Raw genomic sequence first — 24,535 nt, forward strand, 5'->3', positions numbered from 1 at the left:
TCGGGGCATGATGAGGCCAGAGCACCTCCTCACTTCCCTAGAGTGAGCATTTGGGATGGGGGTACAATCTGACCCGCCTCCCCTGCCCTCCGCCTGCAGAAAGAAGTGATCCAGGCCCTGCCAAAGCTCATCAAACTCAACCCCATTGTGGTGAAAGAGGTCTTCAACCGCCTGCTGGGCACCCAGCACGGTAGGTGACGTCGTGGACGTGGTCAGAAAGCAATGAAGTAGAACCCCAAGATAGAGAAGCTACCCGGTGTTGAAGGATGATCTCCTCTCCCCTCACCCCCGTGGCCGGCGTGGAGGCTGTCTGGTGCACACATAACACGGAGATTTAAAACCCACACACAAGAGCGCCTGGGACCCTCAGCACAGCACTGGCAGAGTGCCGTCTGCCCTGGCGCCTCCCCACAGCGCCGTCTCGGAGCTCTGTTAGCAAGCCCACTGCCCGGCCCGGCCCGGCTCGGCCTGTCCAGTGAATGCCCACATCTGTGCTGTGCTGGGGTCCTGCCCTGCTGCGTGCACAGCTCAGGGAGGAGGGAGAGAAACTGCTGGACCACATCAGATGTTGTCTTAAGGAGGGAAGGAACCCGTCAAGGGGAGGAGAGCAAGATAAAGGCTGTGAAGGAGGGCTTCCCAGAAGGGGTGGCATTTAGTCCGTCTTTCTTCCCCTGCTCCAGCCCTCTGTCCTCCCAGTCCCATCGAAGAAGAGGGCGCCTCATCCTCATCCGCCACTACCCTGATCTGGGGAGCACAGACACAGCTCTTCACTTAGGCTTCCGCACTGTCTCCTTCCCCTTCCCCTTCCCGCCCCCGCCCGCTGCAGGTGAAGGGAACTCGGCCTTGTCCCCGCTGAACCCTGGAGAGCTGCTTATTGCGTTGCACAACATTGACTCGGTGAAGTGTGACATGAAGTCCATCATCAAAGGTGAGGCGCTCCCCCCATCCCCCCCCAAGTGGCCTGGCTGCTGTGGACCCAGGGAAGAACCTCAGTCACCCACATGTGCCCGCTGGAATCTGCCAAGTTGGAGATTGTGCCACCTGCAACCCCATCTCAGCTCTGGATACCCGCCCTCCTCCCTTTGCCTCCCTCCTCCTCTCCTTCCTCCCTCCCTCCCTCCCTCCATCCAAGGAACTGACTTATCTACTATGCGCTGGCACAGAGTAGCCCTCAAGAAAGGTGGGGAGCCCCTCCCTCCCCAGGCCTGGCCTGAGGAATGAAGGGAGCTGAGCCCTCGGCCGAGCAGGGGCAGAGGTGTGGCCAGCAGAGCAGATGGAGCGCACCGGGGCACTTGTTGGACGAGGAGTAGGTGCAGAGTCCGGTCTGGGCTCCTGGGCTCGGGTTGAGGCAGGAGAATGTGCCTCCAGGGCAGGGGCTTGGGGACAAGCTGGCCGGCTCACCACAATCAGCAGTTTCATAATGGCTGCTGTCACCGTTTAGTGAGCACTTACACTGAGCCCGGGCGTCCTCTGTGCCCTACGGGCCTGCCTGCCCCTGCGCACCGCCCCTTACCTGGTGAGTATGCCGACATCCGTGTTATAGACGAGGAAATGGAGGCTCCGGAGAGATTGAGTAACTTGCTCAGGGCCACACACAGCTAAGTGGTGTAGTAGAACATAACAGGAGCTGACGTCCAGTAGACCCGAGCTGGAATCCGGCTCTGCCAGTTCCACCTGTGCGTGCACCCTGGGTCTCGGGCCATCTCCCCAGGAAGCCTTCTGTCCCTCAGCCCTCCTCAGCACTACCCCCGCTCCTCCCCGAGGGAGGTTTCTGGTCCAGAAGCCGTGCTTTCCCACGGAGGTGGGAGCCCTTACTGTCGCCTGCTGTCCTCAGAAGACACCTTTGACCCGTCTCCTTTAAGAGCAAGGAGGGGGGTCTTCCCCTCGCCACTTAGTTTCACGTGTGGCCTAAAGCAGCTTCTTAGAAGACTACTTGTTTCCTAGCCTTCCTCAGCAAGTTCAGTCAGAATCTTTTAGATCAAGAGAGGAACTAACGGAAATTTAAAACCCACACCACAACTGAGGAGGCACTAAGGCCTCTAGCGAAAAGGGTCTTGAAGCTGAGCATCCAGAAGTGGCCTTTTTATTTATTTTTTTTTTAAGTTTGTTTATTTATTTACTTACTTAAGTAATCTCCACACCCAGCGTGATGCTCAGACTCAGAACCCAGAGATGAAGAGTCGCATGCTCCTGCGACTGAGCCAGCCAGGCACCCCTAGGAGTGGCCTTTTTACACACTGTCGCCCCTTTGATGTCAGGGAAGCTCTGGGCCCACTCCCAAGGACGGTACGCTCACACAGTTTTGCGTACAATTTGAGGGGATTCACAGACCCCACCACCCCCGCTAACCCCATTCACAGACCCAGATGTAGTCCCTGGGGGAACACCTGGCTGCAGGTTGCCCCAGTGAACAGTGGCCAGGTCCCTGGAGAGATCCTCAAGGCCTAGCCTTTTTAAATTTATTTATCTCTTTTTAAATGCTTATTTTTGAGAGAGAGAGACGGAGAGCACGAGCAAGGGAGGGGTAGGGAGGGGTGGGGGACAGAGGTTCCGAAGCGGGGCCTATGCTGACGGCAGAGAGCCCGATGTGGGGCTCCAACTCACAAGCCGTGAGATCATGAACCTGAGCTGAAGTCGGTCACTTAATCAACTGAGCCCCCCGGGATGAGCATTCTTTCATGGCATTCACACCCCTTTTAAACCACCCTCTTTCTGTGGTGAGTTTTTCTATAACTGGACCTGCCCCCGGTGGCCCGGTGCAGCAATTAAGAAAACTCGCTGAGCACCTCTGCTCAGCCCTTTGCTGGGTGGTGCTGGGATGGATACAGCCTTGGTCCTCCCTCAGGGACTCACAGTCTATCCCCGGACAATAACAACCCCCAGTGAGCAGGGCTGAGACGGGAGCCCCAAGGGGACACCAAAACTGAAACCACAGAAGGAGGAGTAGGAGTGAGGTAGCCGGGGAGATGATGATCCCAGAGAAAGCAAGACTATTTGCAGAGGCCAAGAGATGCGCTGGCATGGTGTGGTTCTGGAACTGCAGACATGAAGCTGATTAGATCTTGTGGTTTAGGGGAAGGGGCCTGGTCGAGAGAGGTCAGACTGGAAGCATTAAGAAAACCATGCCTGGGCCCCATCCACAGAGTGTCTCATAGGCCCACAGTAGGAGATTGGACTTGATTTCTGGGAGGCATGGGGTTCAGAGTAAGCTTTTTAAACACCCCTCAGGCTGCTATGGAAGGTGGATTAGAGGGCTGGGTGGGAGGCCCAGGAGGAGACTGGAGCAGAGGGGGAGGAGAGGACAGGGGGTTGGTTGTGGACCCTTTCAGGCAGAGCAGGCAGGAGCCGGCCACTGCCTGGAAGGGAGGAGGCGGCGCTTTCTTGGTTTCTGGTAGGTTCACTCTGGCTTCTACACTGTCCTTCCCTTCTACACTCTCCTCTGGCCCAGATACCTGCCCTGTCCCCATCCAGTCTCCTTCCTGCCTGCATTCCTGTAATGCCTCCGTCCTCCCCCTGTTCCTTATAGGAGCCCCCTCATTCCTTATAGGCACCCACCCCTGTTCTCCATTAGCCTCTCAAGGATTGGGGGCCTCTCTTCTGGCTCAATAAAGACTTCCTGGTTGACAGACTCACATGGCAAGTGGTGTTTGGGGAAGAAGGGGTTTGGAGGCAGTTCCTGGGGTCTCCCCCTTAGCACAATGGATCAGAGCACTGCCAATCCTGATTTTGGGGTGCCACAACCCACTCCTGAGGGAACAGACCCCAAAGCCTGCCTGCCTTCATGGATGCCCATACTGTGCCCACCCTCCTTGAGCCCTGCCCCACACTGGGTCTGGAGCTGGAGAGCTCTTCGAATGCCCAGGCTTCCTCCTCTTGCTCCTTCCTCCCTTCTTCTGTGGACCGTGCCTCCCACGTGGCCCCAGGCCTGGTATCCCTCCAGCACCAGCACAAACCCTCATGCCCTGGTCAGGATGGGGAGTGGGCAGCCCCGAGGCCAGCCTGCTGGTGGAGAGCATCTCTCCTATGAGGGCGCTTATGGAAGTCAAAGCTGCCTTCCCACTCTGGTGGGGGTGGGGAGGGCAAGCCAGAATGGGCCCCAGGCTTTGGCAACCTGTCTTTCCTGCCTCAGCCTTCCCATGGGTTGTCCCTGGAGAAAAAGGGCCAAGGTCTGCCCGCTCCGCCCAGCGTGGGGCTCCCAGGAGCTGGACATGTCTTTAACCTTGGACCAAGACCGCAGGCTTTCCAAGGACCAGGCCACAGTACATCCCCTCAGGGACCTGCTGGGTGAGGAAGTCCCTCTCGCCTGGAGCTTCAGGAAGTGAAGGCTAGGTCTCCACTCAACATGGGCAGATAATGGGGCTCTGTCAGGGCGGGGGGGGGGGGGGGCTCCCACCTCCCAGGGGGCAGGCGGGCAAAGAGGACAGGCCCACTTTCCGCCTCCTCGCAGCCACCAACCTGTGCTTTGCGGAGCGGAACGTGTACACGTCGGAGGTGCTGGCCGTGGTGATGCAGCAGCTGATGGAGCAGAGCCCCCTGCCCATGCTGCTCATGAGGACCGTCATCCAGTCTCTGACCATGTACCCCCGCCTGGGGGGGTTCGTCATGAACATCCTGTCCCGCCTCATCATGAAGCAGGTAACCCGCCCCTGACCACCCCAGTCCCGCAGGCAGGACACCACAGCAGGACACGCTGGAGACACATTGGGGGCAGAACCCCAGGCTTTCCCCGCCAGCTTGCCTGCCGCCCCCCAGAGGGAGCCGGGAGGAGAGCACGCTCCAGGAGGCCCGCCAGCCCCTTTGCCCTCCCTGGCCTGGGCCAAGACGAGACGGCCCAACAGGGGGCGCTCACTCAGCTCCAGGATGGCCACTGGGTGGCAGGAGCAGTTGGCAGGCTTCACGGCCCGGCCCGTGTCCCAGGAGAGGCGCAGTGCCCCTTGCCACTAGCTCCGCACCCGGCCAGGAGGCACACTAGAGCTGAGAGGTGGGCCCGTTTTTCAAGAGAAGCTTGAAATCTGGGTGTTTAGAAATACCAAGAGGAAGTAAGTAACAAACCCCACTCATAAGCTCTCAGACGAGATCCAGCCCACAGGTTGCCACTTTGCAACATCTGGCTGACAGGTAAAATGCAGACTCAGACGATCCTGGGTTCAAATCTCGGCTCTGCCCCCTTGGTACCCACGGTACCCTGTGCCTCCGCCTCCCTGGGCCTCATCTGTCTAGCAGGGCCGGTGTTGCCCCTCAGGGCTGCTGTGGAAGTGAAATGAGACGGTGCTTGCCTGATAGGGCCACTCCCGTTTCCCTCTCCTCTTTTCCTAAGTGGCCCTCATGAGCCGCTTGGGATCAGAAAGAGAGTCACAAGGTCTTCTGGAGGGCCAGAGGTGGCGGGGCGTGTAGCCCAGAGCAATCTGTTGCCTGGTAGGGATTTGGGCCCCATCTCGGTCAGGTCTCCCTCCTGGTTCGGGGGGTGGCGACCTGCATGCCCCCTCAGGACCGCTCCCTCCCTGCCCCGTCCAGGTGTGGAAGTATCCCAAGGTGTGGGAGGGCTTCATCAAGTGCTGTCAACGCACCAAGCCCCAGAGCTTCCAGGTCATCCTGCAGTTGCCGCCCCAGCAGCTGGGTGCCGTCTTTGACAAGTGCCCAGAGCTCCGGGAGCCCCTGCTGGCCCACGTCCGATCCTTCACCCCCCACCAGGTACCCCAGGGTGTGGGATGGGTGGCCCCGTGGGTTCAGTCCTGGAGGAGTGGATGGGGGTGCGGAGAGGGGAGCCCTGCACTGCCACAGAGGGTCAGGGATCTGGGGTGTCCGCTTGGGGTCTCGAGTCCGAGCACTCCGTAGAGCCCCCCACCTGCTCTTCCCCTAGCAAGCACACATCCCCAACTCCATCATGACCATCCTGGAGGCCAGTGGCAAGCAGGAGCCAGAGGCCAAGGAAGTGCCCGCGGGGCCCCTGGAAGAGGTGAGGGCCCACAGCCCCCCACTCCCCAAGCCATCAAGGCCCACCCTGTTCTCCTCACCCCAGACACCTGTCTGGGAGAGGCTCCTGCCGAAAGGGATGGGAGGTGGGGGAACAGTTGCCCCGTACTTACTCCTTGTGCCCACCCTGCCGTCTGCCTCAGGGTGCCTTCTGGCTCTTTGCCACCATCCCCTGACAGTCTGTGACCTGCCGCCTCCCTCCCCTGAGCTTCTCTTTGCCCTTCCCAACCCCCAGGACGACCTGGAGCCCCTGGCCCTGGCCCCAGCCCCAGCCCCCCGGCCCCCTCAGGACCTCATCGGCCTTCGGCTGGCCCAGGAGAAAGCCTTAAAGCGGCAGCTGGAGGAGGAACAGAAGCTGAAGCCGGGAGGAGTGGGAGCCCCCTCGTCCTCCTCCTCGTCCTCCTCTTCCTCCACCCGGCCAGGCCCTCCCCAGCCCGAGGAAACCATAGATTTCCGGGAGGAGGGGCCTGAGTGTGAGACCCCCGCCATCTTCATCAGCATGGATGACGACTCGGGGCTGACCGAGGCCGCACTCCTGGACTCTAGTCTTGAAGGGCCCCTACCGAAGGTAGGGATGACAACTTCAAAGCAGCAAGGGAAGAAAACAATCAGGGCCCCGGGGGTGAAGGGTGTGTGCCAAGTGCCCAAGGTTGGGGTGGGGAGGGGAGGGTACAGCCCGAAGGAAGGCTCGGAGGTAGGATCACACTGTCCTTGACCCACTCCCCCTTCTGTCACCAGGAGGCAACAGGCGGGTTGACCTCAAAGGAGGAGCGCAGCCCCCAGACCCTCACCCCTGCCGGAGACGATACCGTGAAGACCCCCAGCCCCGCCGCCGAGGAATCCGGGGAACCCGAGACCAAGGGGAACAGCTGACGGGGCTCGGTGGGGAAGGGGAGTGGGGCAGAGAGCTCGGGGAGGGCAGGGCGGGGCCTAGCCGGCGGGGCTTTGCCTTTAAAATTAAAAAGATCGCGGGTCTGGGGCGTGGATGCAGTCTCTGGTCTCTACCTGCGTGTCAGCTGTGGGACTGCGCGGTAGCTAGTGAACGCGCCCAGCCGCTGGCTGGAGGACAGGCAGCCCCTCGGTCGTGGGGCTGCGCCTGCGCGGAAACCGGCTCCTAGGCCCCGGCGTCCCCGCGCGCCCTCCCCTGGTAACGGCCCGCCCCCTCCCTCCTTAGAAACCGGGCGGCTGGCATAGAGGCTAGCCGGCCTGTGGCGGCAGGCGGGCGACCGGTCTAGCCTGCCTGTCTGCAAGCCTTCCTCCTGGAAGTCGGCGATCCCTTTTGAACTATGGGGGACCCACCGCCCGACCCTGAGCCCCCTTCCCAGCCGCCTTCAAGTCGGAGGAGTTCCCAGGTTTCCCAGCGGCGCGGTCTGGAACTCTCTCGGCCCCAGCCCGCCTTCCCCGAGGAGGCGGAGCAGATACCACTTGATGCCTCCATCCTGCAGAGCAATGGGGGGATTCTGGCCAGCCAGGCCAACCTCCAGGGCTGGTCGCTAGGGGCCAACCCGACCCAGCAGGAGAACTTGACGATGTTCCAGGCTGAGGAGGCCCAGCTGGGTGGGGTGGAGTACCCGTCCCCGAATATGGGCTTTCCCTCCGAGCTACAGCCCCAGCTTTATCTGGAAGAAGGTGGGATCCAGGCCACCCAAAACGCCGGCCTAATGCTGCAGCAACTACAGCGGGGCCAAAGCAACCTCTTCCAGCAACTGGAGTCTGCTTATCTGGAGACCCAGCCGGACTTACTGGGCCAGTTCAACATGTACCAGAGAGATGACCTGCAGTTCAGCCAGCATGGGCCCTACTTGAGGGATGACCCCACCCTCCAGTTCTCACCCTCCGAGCTGGGCTTCACGCCCTTCACTCTGGAGGTGCCCGAGCCGGAGCCTCTGGAGCTGGCCGTGCAGAACGCCAAGGCCTACCTGCTGCAGACCAGCGTCAGTTGCAGCCTCAGCCTGTGAGAAGGGGCTCCTGAGTGGGGAGGGAGAGGGGGTGGGATCCCGGCCGGGAGAGGACCCAGCCAAGGCTCTGCCTCAGGCTCCCAGGTCTCTTCAGTCAGACCGGGGATCACCCCTCATGGGTAACCAGGGACTGTTCCAGGGGCATCTAACTCAGGCTAGGAGTCAGGGGATGGAAACGCTAACAACAGCTAGCATTTACTTACCAGGTCGCCACCATTCATACATTAACATCTAGTTCTCACAGCTGAGATTAGCACATCTACTGTCCCCGTTTTACAGAGGACGAAGCCAAGACAGAAAAATTCGGTCCCATATCCAAAGTGATAACAGCTAGGATGTGGCCAAGTACGTGTGATTTGGCTCCTGAGGCCCTATTAGCCACTAACTTGCCAAAGCCTCTTAGCTGTAGTTAGAATACAGTTCTCAGTCCCCATTACGTCATCGTGGAACTTACATTTTGGTGGGAGAATGGGCAATAAATATAATAAATGATAGGTAATGATGGGAGCTAAGGTGGAAAATAAGGCACGGCGAGGGGAGTTAGGGAGTGCATGTGAAATAGCATGAGGTCAAGGAAGGCCTCTGGGGAGGCCTCTGAGGTGACATTTGATCAGGGACCTGAAGGGGAAGAGGGAGAGCACCTTGCAGGTGACAGAGGAAGCACATTGAAAGGCTTCAAGGCTTGCTGTGTTTGAGGAACAGCAAGGAGGCTGGTACAACTGGAACCAAGGGAGAAAGAGGGAGAGCAGGAAAGGGCCAGGTTGGAGAAGTAACAGTTCTTGCTAAAGCACAAAACTGACCCCATCTGTCCCAGGCACAGGGCTTGCCATGGCTCAGGAGTAAGTGCTTCCTCCTCACAAGAGCCATTCAGCCCCTGCCGCTCTCCAAACTTCATCTCTAGTCAGCTCCTGGCCTCAGATCCTAGAGTCTAGCCAGAATTAACCTCTAGCTTTTCCCAACAGTTCCCACCCTTGGAATCTTTAAGGTCCTTTATTCAAAAGCCATGGTCAAAGTCTGACCTCTCCTTACCCTTCCCAATTCAGTGATGGCTCTCCAGCACACCCAAGACAACTGCCAAAGGGTTTCCATCCAGCAGAGAGTTAGACATACATGCTTTCTTGGAGAGGGAGAGACAGAGAGAAAGCATGCTCAAACATGACAGCATGGGAGAGGGGTTGAGAGGGAGAATTCCAAGCAGGCTCCACACCTAGCGTGGAGCCTGATGCGGGGCTCGATCCTTTAACACTGGGATCATGACCTGAGCTGAAATCGAGAGTCAGACGCTCAGCCAACTGAGCCACCCGGGCGCATCCCAGACACACATGCTTTGAAATCAGACCAACCTGGTTTCAAATCGTGACTGTGTTACCACTGTGTGATCTCATGGCCTCAACTTTTCGGAGCCTCAGTTTCCTCACCTGGAGAGTAGGGATTGTAATTGTTCCTCAGATGTACAATTGTGGTGAGAATCCAACACTGCTCTCAAGTGCTCAGCATCGTCCCTGGCTCAGGTAGAAGGAAGCCATTACAATACTGTTATCACAGTACTGTCTCACTGTGTATCAGGCGGTGTCACTGCCTCCTCTCCTCCCCTGATCCCTCCCTCTCCTTCCACTCCAGCCAACATGCCAGGCACACCCTCCACTCAAGGCCTCTGCACATCACCCCCAATCATACCACCTGCAAACCATGGCAGTTTTCCTTCTTCCTTCCCCATCCTTTTTGCCTTTCCTTTTTCATGTCATATTGCATTAGCCACAACCTCCAGTGTAGTCGTGAAAGCGGGCATCCTCGTCCCCAATCTCATAAGGAAAAAATGTTCAGTCTTTCACCATTATGTGCCATAGGTTCCCCTTTATGCGATTGTAAAAAAATACCTTCTGGGGCGCCTGGGTGGTTCAGTCAGTCCGACTCTTGATTTCAGCTCAGGTCATGATTTCACGGTTCGTGAGATCAAGTCCCTCATCAGGCTCTGTGTGGACAGCCAGAGCCTGCTTAATATTCTCTCTGTCCCTCCCCCACTCTCACTCACATGTGCGCGTGCGCGCGCTCTCTCTCTCTCTGTAAATAAACATTTTTTTTAATTACCTTCTAGGGGCATCTGGGTGGCTCAATCGGTTAAGCACCTGACTTCAGCTCAAGTCACGACCTCATGGTTCGTGAGTTCAAGCCCTGGGTCGGGCTCTGTGCTGACAGCTCAGAGCCTGGAGCCTGCTTCAGATTCTTTGTTTCCCTCTCTTTCTGCCCCTCCCCTGCTCACTCTCTCTCTCTCTCTCAAAACATAAATACACATGAAAAAAATTAAAAATAAAATAAAATTACTTTCTGTTCCTAGATTGGTAGGGTTTTTTAAAATCATAAATGGGTGTTGAATGTTATCAAACAACTTCTCTGCACCTACTGAGGTTATCTTACATATATTTTGAACATATTAATATGATGAGTTAATTTTTTTTTCTGTTTTTCTAATATCTGCCCAGTCTTGCATTCCTGTTATTAGCCCAGTTTAATCATGGTGCATCATTTGTTAAGAGCATCTTTTTGCTGGATGTCATTTGCTAATATTTTGCTTAGGATTTCAGCATCTATATTTCTAAGCAAGATTGGCATGGAATTTTCCTTTCTCCTAGTTTCCTTCAGTTTTTTTTTTAAATCTTTTTTTTTTTTTTGAAAGTTTATTTATTTTGAGAGAGAGACAGAGAGACAGTGCACATGAGTGGAGGGAGAGACAGAGAGAGAGAGAGAGAGAGAGAGAGAGAGAGAATCCCAAGCAGGCCCTGCACCCTAAGTGGGGCCCCATCTGATGAGCCCATGAGATTGTGACCTGAGCCAAAATCGAGAATCAGACACTTAACTGACTGAGCCACCCAGGCGCCCCTTCCTTGAGTTTTGTTGTCAAGATCATGTAAGACTCACGAGATGTCTCAGGGCCTATGCACCTGCTGCTCCCTCTGACTGAAATACTTCTCCACCCCCCCCACCCCCACCCCCAGTATCTGTATGGTTTGCCTCCTCACGTCTTTCAGATCTCAGCTTAAATGTCACCTTGGTGTGACCTTCCCTGGCCTTCCTATTTAAACTTACAAGCCATCTCCTATCCCTGGCATTCCCAGCCCCCCCCTCCCTGCTTTGTCTCCATAGAAATTACCACCTCCCGACACACTGTATGTTTTGCACATTCGGTTCATTTCTGTCTCCATCATCAGAATGTCAGCCCCACCAGGGCAGGGACCTTTTCTGTACTGTGTCCCCAGCGCCAGGCACGGGGGCCAGGTACGCTGAGCTCACTGAGCTGAGCGAGTGATGTCTCCCACCTCCCACTCCCTCCCACGGGAGGCAGGTATGAGCACCTAGTGAACCTGCTGACCAAGATCCTGAACCAGCGGCCGGAGGACCCTTTGTCCATCCTGGAGTCGCTGAACCGCACCACGCAATGGGAGTGGTTCCACCCCAAGCTGGACACCCTGCGGGACGACCCAGAGATGCAGCCCACCTACGAGATGGCGGAAAGACAGAAGGCGCTGTTCCTGCGGAGCGGCGGAGGCGAGGGCCAACAGGAAATGGAAGAGGAGGTGGTGAGAGAGGCTATGGGGAGGGGCGCGTGGCAGGAGGGGCAGTGACCCAGGCTTAGGCACAGCCGGTGCTAAGGTCCGGGGGCGAGGGGATGCACAGTAGGACCGAGAAACCGCAAACAATTTCAGGTCAGTGTGGGAGGTGGGCCACAGGGGGTGGGGGTGGGGGGGCGGGAGGACCAGGTCACAGAGGGCTTTGAATGCCAGACCGAGGAGATTGGGCTTTCTCCTGAGGCCGCTGGAGCACCACGGAAGGGTTTGAGGCAGAGGAAAGGCTAGTGGGCTTTGCTTTTTAGAAGACTGACTCCAGGGGCCTCTGGGTGGCTCAGTCGGTTTAAGCTGCAGACTCTTGATTTCGACTCAGGTCACGATCTCACAGTTGTGAGATCCAGCCCCTCATCAGGCTCTGCGCTGGGTGTGGAGCCTACTTAAAATTCTCTCCCTCAGCTCCTCCCCCACTCGCTCGCGCTCTCTCTCTCTCTCTCTCTCTCTCTCAAAAAAAAAAAAAAAAAAAAAAAGCTGACTCCAGCGGCTAAGTGGAGGTGGAGGCTGGTCTCCCTCTTGCCGTCCTTTACTCCTCCCTCCCCCAAATAATTCTGCTTTGCAGGCGTTTTCTGTGAAACTCCTTGCCTCCTGGAGTCTCTCAACACTGAAGTGCCCCTTATCCCCAGACTCAGTTTCCCCTTTTGTAAGTCGACCCCTTGCTAAGAGCTCTTCAACTCCTGGCCCAGTAACATTTCACTAGCCTCAGAATATTTAAGTCCACAATTCTGTTTCCAGGCTTGGACAACGGCATAAAATTCAGGTGAAGGATTCTTCCACTCGTTCAAGAAACATTTGCTGGGGACTCTATTTATGATGATTCCGATGCCTCCTAGGCCCCCGCTAAGAGCCTTGAGAGCCTTGGCTCGGCTCATCCCCCGAAACAACCCTGCAAAGCAAGCGCTACTTAGTTTCTATCTGTAGAGGAAAGACTTCAGCGCGGAGGGCGGGAAGCTAGGACGTACCAGAGACAGAACTAGGAAGGCAGGACCGTGACCTCCAAGCCCGTGCTATACAGAACCTTTGCCCCATCTGCGGATGCGATTGCTCTGTGCTCACGTCCATGCTTCTGAGAGTCTGGGATTCTGGCGACGGTGGGGTGGGATGGTGAGAGACCACGGGAGCGACAATCTGACAAAGGAATGAGCCCTTGGGTGAGCAAAGCGCAGGTGGAAATACCAAGCCTCGCGCCAAGTTTTACCTGGGAATATGGTTTTAAATTTCAGATGCAGTTTCTCCTCGGGAGGCCCCACCCACTTGGAAATACACCCTTCCCTTCCACCTCCAGGTCTTACCCACATCTAACGCAAGGCCCCGAAGGCTCCGCCTCCTTAGAACGCTTGGCTCCTAGAGGCTCCGCCCCCTCGGAGCACCACGGCGATTGAGGCTCCGCCCCGTTGAAATGCCAACCCCCGGAGACTCCGCCCCCTGATGGGCTTGTCCCTGAAGGCCCCACCCACTTAGAATTTGGAGCTGGAATTCTTTCTGGGAGGTCCGCAAACTCGTGGCAAAATTGTGGGCGTTTGTGGCCTGTGCATGTTTCTAGGAAGAGACCCAAAGAAACCAGTGATTCATCATTTTTTATATATTTCCCTGACAGGAGGTAGGGCTCTCATTTCCTTTTTTCTGTTTCTCCCAAGTCGCTAGCCACGATCCCCAGCAGCCATGGTGGAATAATGCATTCTTTCCCCCCATCCTCTGAAATGCCATCTCTGATTTATTTACGCCTCTATGGACTCGACCTGTTTGTGGATTCTCTATCCTTCTCCTTCGCCCTGTAGATGGCTTTCTGCCCCGGAACTCACTGCGCCTCTGTTTCATAAAGCTCCTGACTACTCTCCAAGTTATAATTTCAGACTAACTTCGGTATTATTGCATCATATTCCAAAAGCTAACACTTTCCTTATTTGACAACACAGACCATGTGAGGGCAGGAAACAGATGATGTTGCAGAAGTGGAAACAAGTGGTAAACAAGAGAGAAGTTTCTCCTCACACCCAATGGTCAGGTGCAAGCAATCTAGAGAGGGCAGGAGGATGCCCGCTGTACGTTCTCTCCCCCCAGGCACGCGTTACTGGCGATAGCAGAGGATGGGGAGAGAAGCAGAGTCTGACCTGACCTTGGGGGGGCAGTTTCCCACTCTTGCTGCAATTAACAGTGAGCGGGGTGGAGTGATATCACTTAAACATGGTTGGTGAGGCCGCTCCATTGCCATGTGGATGGAGGGTGGGGATTCCCAGAAAGAGGGTGATGGCCATTGGCTCATGGGCCAGGCACACACTCATCCCTTTTTTTAAAATAAAAATTTTAAGATGTTTTATTTATTTTTCAGAGAGAGAGAGAGAGCAGGGGAGGGGCAGAGAGGGAGGGGGGCAGAGGATCCGAAGCAGGCTCTGCGCTGACAGCACAGAGCCTGATCTGGAGCTTGGACTCCCGAATCTGAATCCGAGATCACCGAGCCACCCGGGCACCGCTCTACCCTCCTTCCTTTGTCTTCCTCCCCGTCAGCGAGGTGTCTTGGAATTAAGCTTGACTCCGCTCCCCCGAGTGGCTGGTGTCACCACCAATCAGGAAAACCAGCTTTTGCATGGCGTTTATGATGGGAAGAAAGCGCCAGAACCACTTTCAAAAGAACGATTCTCCTACTATTGAGCATTAGGGTGTGTTACATCTCGAGCTGAGGTAAAAACAAACAAACAAACAAACAAAACCCCAGCACAACAGTCTCAGTGGCTTAAAACTACACAGTTTATTTCTCGCTCACACGACCTGCCCACCCAGGGTTCCCAGAAGGGTTTTGCTAATCAGCTGCCTGAGAACCGGGGACGATGGAGGCAGTTGCATTGTGCCACAGGCTCCCACAGTTGCAGAGGAGGAAAAAGAGAGGGTAGCAAGCCCCACATTGGTTCTTTCTTACAGCTTCTGCCTGGCTGTGACATGTGTCCCTGTCACTGCTGTTTCAAGCAGTCAGAGCAAGTGACATGGCCCCTCCTAAGTGCAGGGGCATGGGAACATATCGTTCTCCTTTGGGGAGGGATTTCAAACACTTGTGAATAGTATGCCCATGGCCAGCAAGCATAGAGAGAAAATGCGATAAACTGTTCCTGTTAACACTACAGAGAGAAAGAGAGAGAGAATGGGGGAGGGGCAGAGAGAGAGGGAGACACAGAATCCGAAGCAGGCGCCAGGCTCCGAGCTGTCAGCACAGAGCCTGATGCGGGGCTCGAACCCACAGACTGTGAGATCATGACCTGAGCCGAAGTCAGACGCTCAACCGACTGAGCCACCCAGGCGCCCCCTTATGAAGTATTCTTATGAAGGGTGATGTATCCCTCACCCAGACCCTTCAGAATGTGACCTTATTTGGAAGGAGGGTCATTGCCGATGTAATGAGTTATAATGAGGTCCTTCTGGAATAGGGTGAAGCCCTCATCCATTATGCCTAGTGTCCTTACAAAAGGTGAAGTTTGGACACAAAGTCTCAGTCATCCAGCATGTGGCTCCCACACTTACGTGTTTCACTTGCAGCCACACGCACAGAGGGGACCCGTATTAGTCTCTTATGGCTGCTGTAACAAACTTAGTGGCTTAAGACCACATAATGTTTTACCTTAGAGCTCTGGAGGTCAGAAGTCCGCTTCGGATTGGGCTTCACCAGGCTGAGGTTAAGGTCGGCAGGGTTGCCCTACTGATGGAGACTCTTGAAGAGAAACCATTTCCTAGCCTTTTCCAGCTTCCAGAAGCAGCACACATTCCTTCCTCCTGGGCCCTCCTCTGGAACCTTCCAGTCTCTGACTCTGATTTCTGCTTCCATCACATCTTCTCTGACCCTCCTGCCTTCCCCACTTTCACTTAGCAAGACCCTTGTGTTGACTTGGGGCCCACCCGGACCACCCAGGATGATCTCCCTGTCTCAGGATCCTTAATTTAATCACACCTGTAAGTCACTTTTGCCGTGTCAGATAGTCACAGGCCCAGGAATCGGGACATGGACATCTTTTGGGGGGATCGTTACTCTACCTTCTATACCTCCTCTCTCTCCCTTCTGCTTTCAAATTCTGGCAAGAGAGCATGTGGTCTCCCCGATTTGGGCAATGTGTTTCCCTGGGCCAGTCATGTTGGCCAAGGGTGGGTCATGCCAATCTCCTGAGGAAGGACCTCATGTGTTTTGGTCTCTGCTATATCTCAGTGCCTGCCTAGCCTGGGACTGGCACCCACTGGGTCTTTAATAAAGATTTCTGGACTGACTGAAATGTATTGGGGTCAGCCTGTGGCCATGTGGCTATGGGAGTGGCTGCCTCGGTCCAAACCTCACTGTATTCTAGTCTCAGCCCTCAATTTGCTTGTTCTCACTCCCTTTCTGCCCCCCGCTTCCCCGTCTCTCTGCCTCTCCCCCTCTGTCTCCCTGAACCAAGTAGATGGTGAAGGAGGAGGCGGTGGGGGCAACAGTCATCACCACCATCCTCCAGCATCACTGATTCCTGGGCTCAAGGCCTGCATCTTCCCTTAATTTGTTATATGATTTGGGGTATCTGTTAGGGGTGCATTTGGCTGCAAGTAACGGAAAACATGACTAAAAGTGGCCTCTTTGCCCCATACAACAAGAAGGGAGGTAAGGTGGCTCAGTGATGCCACCAGGGACCCGGCAGTTTCCACCTTTCAACTCTACCATCATTAGGCTATGGGTACACACCATCCCATGCATTGCCTCATGGTCCCAAAATAGCTGCTGTGCCTCCAGATCTCACATCCCATTGCAGGCAGAAAGAAGGGGGAAGGATGAAGGAGCAAAGGATTTTCTCCTGGTGATTTTCCTTTTTATTTCTTTCTCTCCCCCCCCCCCTTCTCTTTTCCTTAAGGGACCTCCTCCCCAAGGACTTGCCCCTACATCCCACTGGCCTACAGCGGTCGCATGAGCAGCTGGGTTACAGAGCAGTTTAGCTCTCCGGATTTCACAAGTCAGGCTAGGGAGCAGGGCTTCAGCCTTCTTTCCTCTGCCCTCCACCCGCCCCTCTGCAGGCTGAGACGGCGGTGCCCAACGTCATGGAGACGGCCTTCTACTTGGAACAGGCTGGCGTGGGCCTGAGCTCAGACGAGAGTTTCCGCATCTTCATGGCCCTGAAGCAGCTGGTGGAGCAGCAGCCCATCCATACCTGCCGCTTCTGGGGCAAGATCCTGGGGCTCAGCCGCAGCTACCTGGTGGCCGAGGTGTCCTTCCGGGAGGGCGAGGAGGAGGGCGAGGAGGAGGAGGCGGAGGAGATGATGGAGGGCGGCGAGGGCATGGACGCGCCCGACGAGGAGGAGGGCGAGGAGGACGAGGAGAAGGACACGGACGTTACCCCCAAGCCCATGTGGAAGCCACCGCCCGTCATCCCCAGGGAGGAGAGCCGCTCGGGCACCAACAAGTACCTGTATTTCGTGTGCAACGAGCCGGGCCGGCCGTGGACGCGGCTGCCGCACGTCACGCCCGTGCAGATCGTGCAGGCCCGCAAGATCAAGAAATTCTTCACCGGCTTCCTGGACGCGCCAGTCGTCAGCTACCCGCCCTTCCCGGGCAACGAGGCCAACTACCTGCGGGCCCAGATCGCCCGCATCTCGGCCGCCACGCACATCAGCCCGCTCGGCTTCTACCAGTTTGGGGAGGAGGAGGGCGATGAAGAGGAGGAGGGCGGCGCAGGGCGCGAGTCCTACGAGGAGAACCCCGACTTTGAGGGCATCCCGGTGCTCGAGCTGGTGGACTCCATGGCCAACTGGGTGCATCACGCACAGCACATCCTGCCGCAGGTGAGGACAGGGGACTCACCGGGGTGGGGGGGGGGGCGGGGAGGGGGAGCTCCAGGCAATGGTCTCAAGCTCTGGCTCTCTGCCGGACGTGCTGCATAACATTCACTCATCCGTTGGTTCGTTCACGCGGCAGATATGGGTTGACGATGCCCTGTAAGACACTGTTGGGGCCGGATGCATCCTGGAGTTCCGAGCTTTTCAGATTTCAGAAAGGTGATGGGGCACCAGAATATTACGCAACAGCTCAGCTCAAGGAGGGGCTGGGGCACCAGCCGGCGCTCAAAAAGATTTCATTCTTTCTTTTTTTCTTTTTTTAACGTTTATTTATTTTTGAGAGAGAGACAGAGCACGAGCAGGGGAAGGGCAGAGAGAGAGGGAGACACAGAATCCGAAGCAGGCTCCGGGCTCCGAGCCGTCAGCACAGAGCCCGACGCGGGCCTCTAACTCACCGACCTCGAGATCGTGACCCGAGCCGAGGTCGGACGCTCAACCGACTGAGCCCCCCGGGCGCCCCAAGCCCTGCCTTTTTTGACCGCCTGATGTGTTGAACTCTATATTCGTGCACTCACTGGTTCAAGGAAGCCCCTGCTGTGTGCTAGGAGCTTTTATTCATTCAGTCCACAAACTTGTATTGACTCTGCCACGCCTTCTTGAATCCAAACAACTTCTTTTGGGAGTGTGGCACGACTACCATCCCCACTGCCTCGCTGAGGCAGCTGAAGTCTGCTCTGTGCTGTGCATTTAGGTGCGTTCACTTAACAAACACATATCAGCTCTTCAGGGCCTCGTGTAGCCTGTCAGCAATCCAACGAGAGAACCCCTATGCTACCCCCATTTCACCGATGAGCAGAAGATCATATGGGAGGCTGAATATCAGCTCCCCGGGGCAGAAATTGGGGGCGGGGGGGTCTCTCCTCTCAAGGATGTTTCCCCAGCACCTATCTGTATGTAGTAGGTGCTCATTAAATATCTGACAAATGAATGAATGAACGCCCAGACGGGGAGCCACACAGCCAGCAGGTGGCAGGAGTCTCCATCTCACCACTATAGCTCTCTCTTCCCCCACCCGTGTGACTAGCCCTGCCCCCCCTGCCCATACTTGGGTCCCTGAGGACAGGGCCAGGCCCCGGTGTGCTTCCTGGCCCCTCACCACCTCCCAGGGTGCAGGCGGGTTGCTGTCCCCCCCGGGAGATGTGGCCTGACCTCCCCCCGCCCGACCTCCAGGGCCGCTGCACTTGGGTGAACCCTTTGCAGAAGATAGAGGAGGAAGAGGAGTTAGGGGAGGAGGAAGAGAAGGCAGACGAGGGGATGGAAAGCGTGGAGCAGGAGGTCGGGCCCCCGCTGCTGACGCCGCTCTCCGAAGACGCAGGTAACAGTCCTCTTGGCCTCACGCACGCCAGCCCACCGGCCCAGGTGGGGACTGGAGAGAAAGCAGGGGTTGGGGGGCATCTCTCTCAGCCTCAGTTGCTCCCTCATCTATAACACGGGCCTGGTGATCGTGCCTCCCTCCTGGGGTTACAGGAACACCTCCATCTTGTGAGCCGCGTCTGGCGTACGGCAGTGGCCCGGGCGGTGGGATATGATCTTTCCAGTCCCGTGTGGGTTTGGGGCGAGAGACAGAGAGAATTAGACAGGCCTTCCCCAAGAAGGCAGGACCCGAGCTGGAATTTGGAAGATTGGATGGGGATTTCCCGAGGTCAGGGTCTCAGGCACCCGGAGGAAGGAGGAAGGAGAGGCCGAGAGCCGGTGAACGGGCAGAGCCCGAATTTGAACCCGGATTTCCGGGACCACAGGGCCTGTGCCGTGCCCTCTGACCCTGGTCCAAAGCCATGGCTGACCTGGAAGGGTGATCACTGAGCACGGCAGCACCTGCAAGGGAGGTGAGATAAGTATACCCACTTCTTGGATGCGGTCACTGAGGCTCAGACTGGCGAGGTGGCTTCCTGGGGCCACACGGTGAGAAAGTGATCTGGAGCCAGCCACACCCCCTTCACGAAGCCCCTCCCTGTCTTCCTTCTTTGCGCCCTCCCCTCTTTCTCTCAGTCTCCCCTCCAGGGGGCTGCGCAGGGCTGTGGGGAGCTCTGACCTCCCCTGGTGCTCTCCACTCCCCTGCAGAAATCATGCACATGTCACCGTGGACCACCCGCCTGTCCTGCAGCCTTTGCCCACAGTACTCCGTGGCTGTCGTGCGCTCCAATCTTTGGCCAGGGGCCTATGCCTACGCCAGTGGCAAGTAGGTCTTCTCCTAGTCCCTTCCAGAAGAGGAAGCCCCTATAACCTCTTCCGAGCCAGGCTGAGGGTGGACGGGGGCAGAGAGTGGAAGGAACCCCTTTCAAGAAGCCCCCTGGGCTGACCCCCTCACTCAGCTCCAGGACTTCCAACCAGGGTTAAATGAGAAATCCCGGACAAAAAGTGAGAGCCCCTCAGATAAGAGAACGGAGGATCAGAGAGGGTAAGGAACTGACCCAGGGTCACACAGCGTATGCAGGATTCAAACCTGGATCTCTGGCCTCCCGGCCCAGGCTTCTCAGCTCTATGAGTCACAGAGCCAGACAGGACTCAGGAGTCCACTTTGATGTGGCCCTGCCAGGGACACCGTCTTCTTTCCGGGGGACCTAACTCCTTCCCTGGGCCCCCTGGCAGTTCTTCCAATTTGAAGGGTCTTGGGTCCATGGGGCAGAAGTCTTCCCTGCCAGGATCCCCCACAAGTTGCTCCCCCAAGATTTGTCACTGCTGCATATTCCCACCCACGCACACTCACTGAGACACTCACCACACACTCGCCGGGCACCGAGAGGCCCTCAGTCTCTCCCACTGGGCGCGACGGAGCCTTTCTGCTTTGCCGCTTAGGGAGCGCCCTCGGCAGCCCCGCGCTGGGCGCACTTACCAACTCCGTCCACCAGATGGCAGGATAAGTTTTCCTAGATTTTTCCCTTTCCAGCTCAGTGCCCAAGGTGCACTGTTCCATCCTATGATGAGATTTCGTGTAATCCGGCTGCTTTCACCACATTCTTGGCGATTTTTTCCCCTCTAGAAACAGGGAAGAGTCTCCTTGGCTTGCTTTCACCAGCCCCTTCTTCTGGCCGCACCCTAATTTGCCAGCAGCTTTCTTTTCTTTTTAAAGATTTTATTTATTTTTTTTAAAGTTAATTTATTTATCTTGAGAGAGACAGAGACAGCATGAGTCAGGGAAGGGCAGAGAGAGAGAGAGAGAGAGAGAGTGGGAGAGAGAGAATCCCAAGCAAGCTCTGCACTGCGAGCACAGAGCCCCATGCAGGCGTTGAACCCATGAACCCCAAAATTATGACCTGAGCCGAAACCAAGAGTCAGATGCTTAACTCACTGAGCCGCCAGGCTCCCCTTAAAGATTTTATTTTTAAGTAATCTCAACCCCCCAACACAGGGGTCAAACGCACAACCCCGAGATCAAGAGTCACACGCTCCACTGAGTGAGCCAGGCAGGCGCCCTGCCAACATCTTTCTGAAAGCAAAAGATAGATCCAAATTGGGAACTCAACTCACCCATCCATCCACCACTCGATCATGCATCCCTCCCACCATCCATTTGTTTTTTCTTTATAAAACCCTCTCGGGTGTCACTGTTGGCCAGATGTATGCTAGGTCCCAGGCCCTTTATTGAAAAGGCGATACGGATCCTGCCTCTGAGAGCAGGCAGAGGAAGCATGGAAATTAACAGTATAGCGCCCCTCCCCCCCCAGCCAAATAAATACCCTGTTACAAACTAAGTACCATTAGGAACAGTGCGGGGACCAATTATAGCTCATACCGGTCATCTTAAGGGGATCAAAGTGGGATTCCTGGGAAGAGCAACCTTGAGGTGAAATCTCTGGGGAAAGAGAGAAGTAAGGCGGTGGGGGGGGGGGGTGGAGAAGCAGGTAGACCAGAGCTTCCCAGACTGTGAGTGTACCGGACCCCAGGGATCTGATTCAAGTGAAGGTTCTGGTGACACAGGAGTGGGGTTGGGGCCTGAAGCTCTATCTTTTTATTTTTTTTAATGTTTCTATTTATTTTCGAGACAGAGCGAGCATGAGCAGGGGAGGGGCAGAAAGAGGGGAAGACACAGAATCCAAAGCAGGCTCCAGGCTCTGAGCTGTCAGCACAGAGCCCGACATGGGGCTCGAACTCACGGAGTGTGAGATCATGACCTGACCTGAGCTGAAGTCAGACGCTTAACCAACTGAGCCACCCAAGCGCCCCTCTGCTCAGGCGCCCCTCTGAAGGTCTGTCTTTCTAGGAAGCTCAACCTCCCTGGTGAGGCTTCCAAGGAAGCAGTGTTTTCGAAGGTTCTAGGAAGACCTGGAGGAAAGCAAAGGTCTCAAGAACAGCAAGGCTGTGAAAATAAGGGCGAAGCCAAACAGCCTGCGGGGCAAATTCTCCATCCCTCTCTCTCCCCCCCCCACCCCCCTGCCCCTCACTGCCTCTCTCCCTATCTCCCAGTCCCCTCCTTTTCCTCCCATTTCCTCCTCTAGTTAAAATTCTGGGAACAGGTGGGCTGGCAGGCTTGGCCCCAACCCCTTCTGTTCTTGTTTATTATCAGTCTCCTCCTTCTAGAATGCAGGCACCACCGCAGGGATTTTTGTCTAATGTGTTCACTGCTGGGTCCCCACACCTAGCCAGCACTGTCCAACATACATAAAATACAGGCCACCTGCATTACTCTACATTTTCTAGAAGAGCGCCCAGGTGGCTCAGCCAGTTACGCGTCTGACTCTTGATCTCAGCTCAGGTCTTGATCTCAGGGTCATGAGTTCAAGCTCCACGTTGGGCTCCGTGCTGGATGTGCGGCCTACTTAAAATAAATAAGTAAGCAAATAAATAAATAAAATGTCCTAGAACTAGCCATGTTCAAGAGTAAAAACAGGCAAGGTTCCTTTTAATAGTTTACTTTACCCTATTATATTTTAAATGTTGTCATCGCTATGTGAAATCGGTAATGTAAAACTTAACGAGCTATTTTACATTCTTTTTTTAAACTTTTCATACTCTGTCTTCAGAATCTGGTGTGAAGTTCACACTTACAGCACATTCCATCTGGATGCTACGTTCTCATCAGAAGTACTTGACCTTGGATTCAGATTTCACCACATTTACAGCTGAGAAAATAGATTCATGGACCCAAGTTGCCCCAGGCACACTTCGACATTCTCCCGTTATCCGATAACAGAACTGAATATCGGTTTTATTGTTTACATCTGAATTCATTAAAATGAAGTCAAATCCACCCAGACGACAGCAGAACACACATTCTTTTCTTTTCTTTTTTAGCATTTATTTATTTTTGAGACACAGAGCACGAGTGGGGGAGGGGCAGGGGAAGAAGGAGACACAGAATCCGAAGCAGGCTCCAGGCTCTGAGCTGTCTGTCGGCACCCCGACGGGCTCGAACTCAGGAACCATGAGGTCATGACCTGAGCCTGTCAGACACTTAACCGACTGATCCACCCAGGTGCCCCAGAACACACATTCTTTTCAAGCGCCCATGGAACTGTCTCTAGGATTAGACCATACGCTAGGCCAGGAAACAAGTGTCGATAAATTTAACCGGATTGATTACACAAAATATGTTCTCTGGCCACACTGGAGCGAAATTAGAAATCAATAACAAAGGAATTTGGGGGACTTTTCGCGGATATGTAGAAATTAAGCAACACACCCCCTAAGTGACCAGGGGGCCGAAGGAGAAAGCACGGGTGAACTTAGAACATCAAATACAATTAGAAACTCAGGCTTTTGGGGCGCCTGGGTGGCTCAGTCGGTTAAGCGTCTATCTGCGGCTCAGGTCATGATCTTGCAGTTCACAAGTTCGAGCCCCGAGGCGGGCTCTGTGCTGACAGCTCAGAGCCTGGAGCCTGCTTCGGATCCTCTGCCCCCCTCCCTCTCTGCTCCTCCCCGGCTCTCTCTCTCTCTCTCTCAAAAATAAATAAAACACTAAAAAAAAAAAAAAAAAAAAAAGGAAAGAAACTCAGGTTTTTGGTCCCACCAGCGACGTTTCAAGTGCTCAGCAGTGACATGCATTGTTGCAGGGTACAGCTCTAGACAGCCCGGCACTTAGGAGACAGATGCTCAGTAAACACTCAAGAGCACGTGAACGGAGAGACCTGGTAGGCACAGCACATTCCACCCCACCACCCGCACCTGTGCAGCCAGGCCAAGCCCTCGCGGGGTCCCACCTTCAGTGGAAGTCCAGGCTGGGGCCTTGGAGGGAGGATCTCTCAATATCTCCCTGCCTTTCCAGGAAGTTTGAGAACATCTACATTGGCTGGGGCCACAAGTACAGTCCCGAGAACTTCAACCCACCCCTGCCAGCCCCCGTTCAGCAGGAGTACCCCAACAGCCCCGAGATCTTGGAGATGAGTGACCCCACGGTGGAGGAAGAGCAGGCCCTCAAGGCAGCCCAGGAGCAGGCCCTGGCGGCCGCGGAGGAAGAGGAGGAAGATGAGGAGGAAGACGAGGAGGAGGATCTGGATGACTGAAGGGGGCCCCCCCAAGCCCCTTCCGCAAGCAGGTAGATAGTAGGTTTTCCCTTATACATAGTTAGTGATGGGGTGTTGTTTTTTCCCCCCACTGTCGGTTTGCTTTCTGCCCCTGGAGGGCAGGAGTAGAAGAGGGAGGTAGCTGCTCTAAAATAAAATTTCCCCATGGCACTATGGCCTAGTTTCTCATTTGTGTGTTGCATTTTCTCACTGCAGTTGTTGACATGGCCCCCAAGTCAGGGCTGTTGAGCTCTGCTGGGAACAGACATTGCTGCATAGGCCCTCCCATCTGTTTCATTCATTCATCTGGCCACCAAACAACTGTTTTTTTTCAATGTTTCTTTATTTATGTTGAGAGAGGGGGAAGGGCAGAGAGAGAGAAGCCCACGCAGGCTCCACGATGTCAGCGCAGAGCCCGACGCAGGGCATGAACTCACGAACCGTGAGATCATGACCTGAGCCAAAATCAAGAGTCAGATGCTTAACTGACTGAGCCATCCAGGTGCCCCCAAACAACTATTGAAGTGCCTTCTGTCAGCCCAGCCCTGTGCTGGGGACACAGGGGGGCCAAGCAGCTCCAGCTCTGCTTTCCCGGGGGCTCACTCTCTACAGGAGAGGCAGTCACATCTCTCGGCGGTGACAACCTGGATGGGGGAGCCCAGAGAACTGACCGAGCTCCTCAGCTGGCTCTCAAAGGGTCAAGAACAGAGTG

At 55.5% G+C, this 24,535-nt stretch overlaps 2 protein-coding genes across 5 annotated transcripts in view; both read left to right on the top strand.

Moving 5' to 3' along the window:
* The window catches only part of SYMPK (symplekin), a 35,684-nt gene extending 28,737 nt beyond the window's left edge, over nt 1-6,947 (top strand). For 2 of the 3 annotated variants that reach the window (XM_042918012.1, XM_042918014.1), the window contains 7 exons: nt 100-190; nt 827-928; nt 4,448-4,635; nt 5,515-5,691; nt 5,861-5,956; nt 6,209-6,541; nt 6,712-6,946. In XM_042918012.1, the coding sequence (XP_042773946.1) occupies nt 100-190; nt 827-928; nt 4,448-4,635; nt 5,515-5,691; nt 5,861-5,956; nt 6,209-6,541; nt 6,712-6,846 (1,122 nt within the window). In that variant the 3' untranslated portion in view covers nt 6,847-6,946. Of the gene's footprint in view, nt 1-99; nt 191-826; nt 929-4,447; nt 4,636-5,514; nt 5,692-5,860; nt 5,957-6,208; nt 6,542-6,711 lie in introns of all 3 variants that reach the window. The other variant, XM_042918013.1, reaches the window with a different exon arrangement.
* Nucleotides 6,948-7,130: 183 nt separating this feature from the next.
* RSPH6A (radial spoke head 6 homolog A) lies at nt 7,131-23,994 on the top strand. 2 transcript variants are annotated; one of them, XM_042918015.1, is made up of 6 exons: nt 7,131-7,927; nt 11,272-11,506; nt 16,565-17,329; nt 18,554-18,698; nt 19,445-19,562; nt 23,586-23,994. In XM_042918015.1, the coding sequence occupies exons 1-6, from the start codon at nt 7,260-7,262 to the stop codon at nt 23,821-23,823; spliced, it is 2,169 nt and encodes a 722-aa protein (XP_042773949.1). In that variant the 5' UTR covers nt 7,131-7,259; the 3' UTR covers nt 23,824-23,994. The 2 variants fall into 2 exon arrangements, with proteins under 2 accessions (XP_042773949.1, XP_042773951.1); XM_042918017.1 differs by lacking the exon at nt 23,586-23,994 and adding an exon at nt 22,345-22,577.
* The last annotated feature ends 541 nt before the right edge of the window (nt 23,995-24,535 follow it).

Source organism: Panthera leo, chromosome E2, assembly GCF_018350215.1.
Source record: "Panthera leo isolate Ple1 chromosome E2, P.leo_Ple1_pat1.1, whole genome shotgun sequence".
In the NCBI taxonomy this organism is placed as follows: domain Eukaryota; kingdom Metazoa; phylum Chordata; class Mammalia; order Carnivora; family Felidae; genus Panthera; species Panthera leo.

Coding starts and splice junctions, on each gene's coding strand:
- RSPH6A (XM_042918015.1), top strand. CDS start 7,260: ATGGGGGACCCACCGCCCGACCCTGAGCCCCCTTCCCAGCCGCCTTCA. Junction 7,928..11,271: donor GTCAGTTGCAGCCTCAGCCT/GTGAGAAGGGGC, acceptor CACGGGAGGCAG/GTATGAGCACCTAGTGAACC. Junction 19,563..23,585: donor TATGCCTACGCCAGTGGCAA/GTAGGTCTTCTC, acceptor CTGCCTTTCCAG/GAAGTTTGAGAACATCTACA.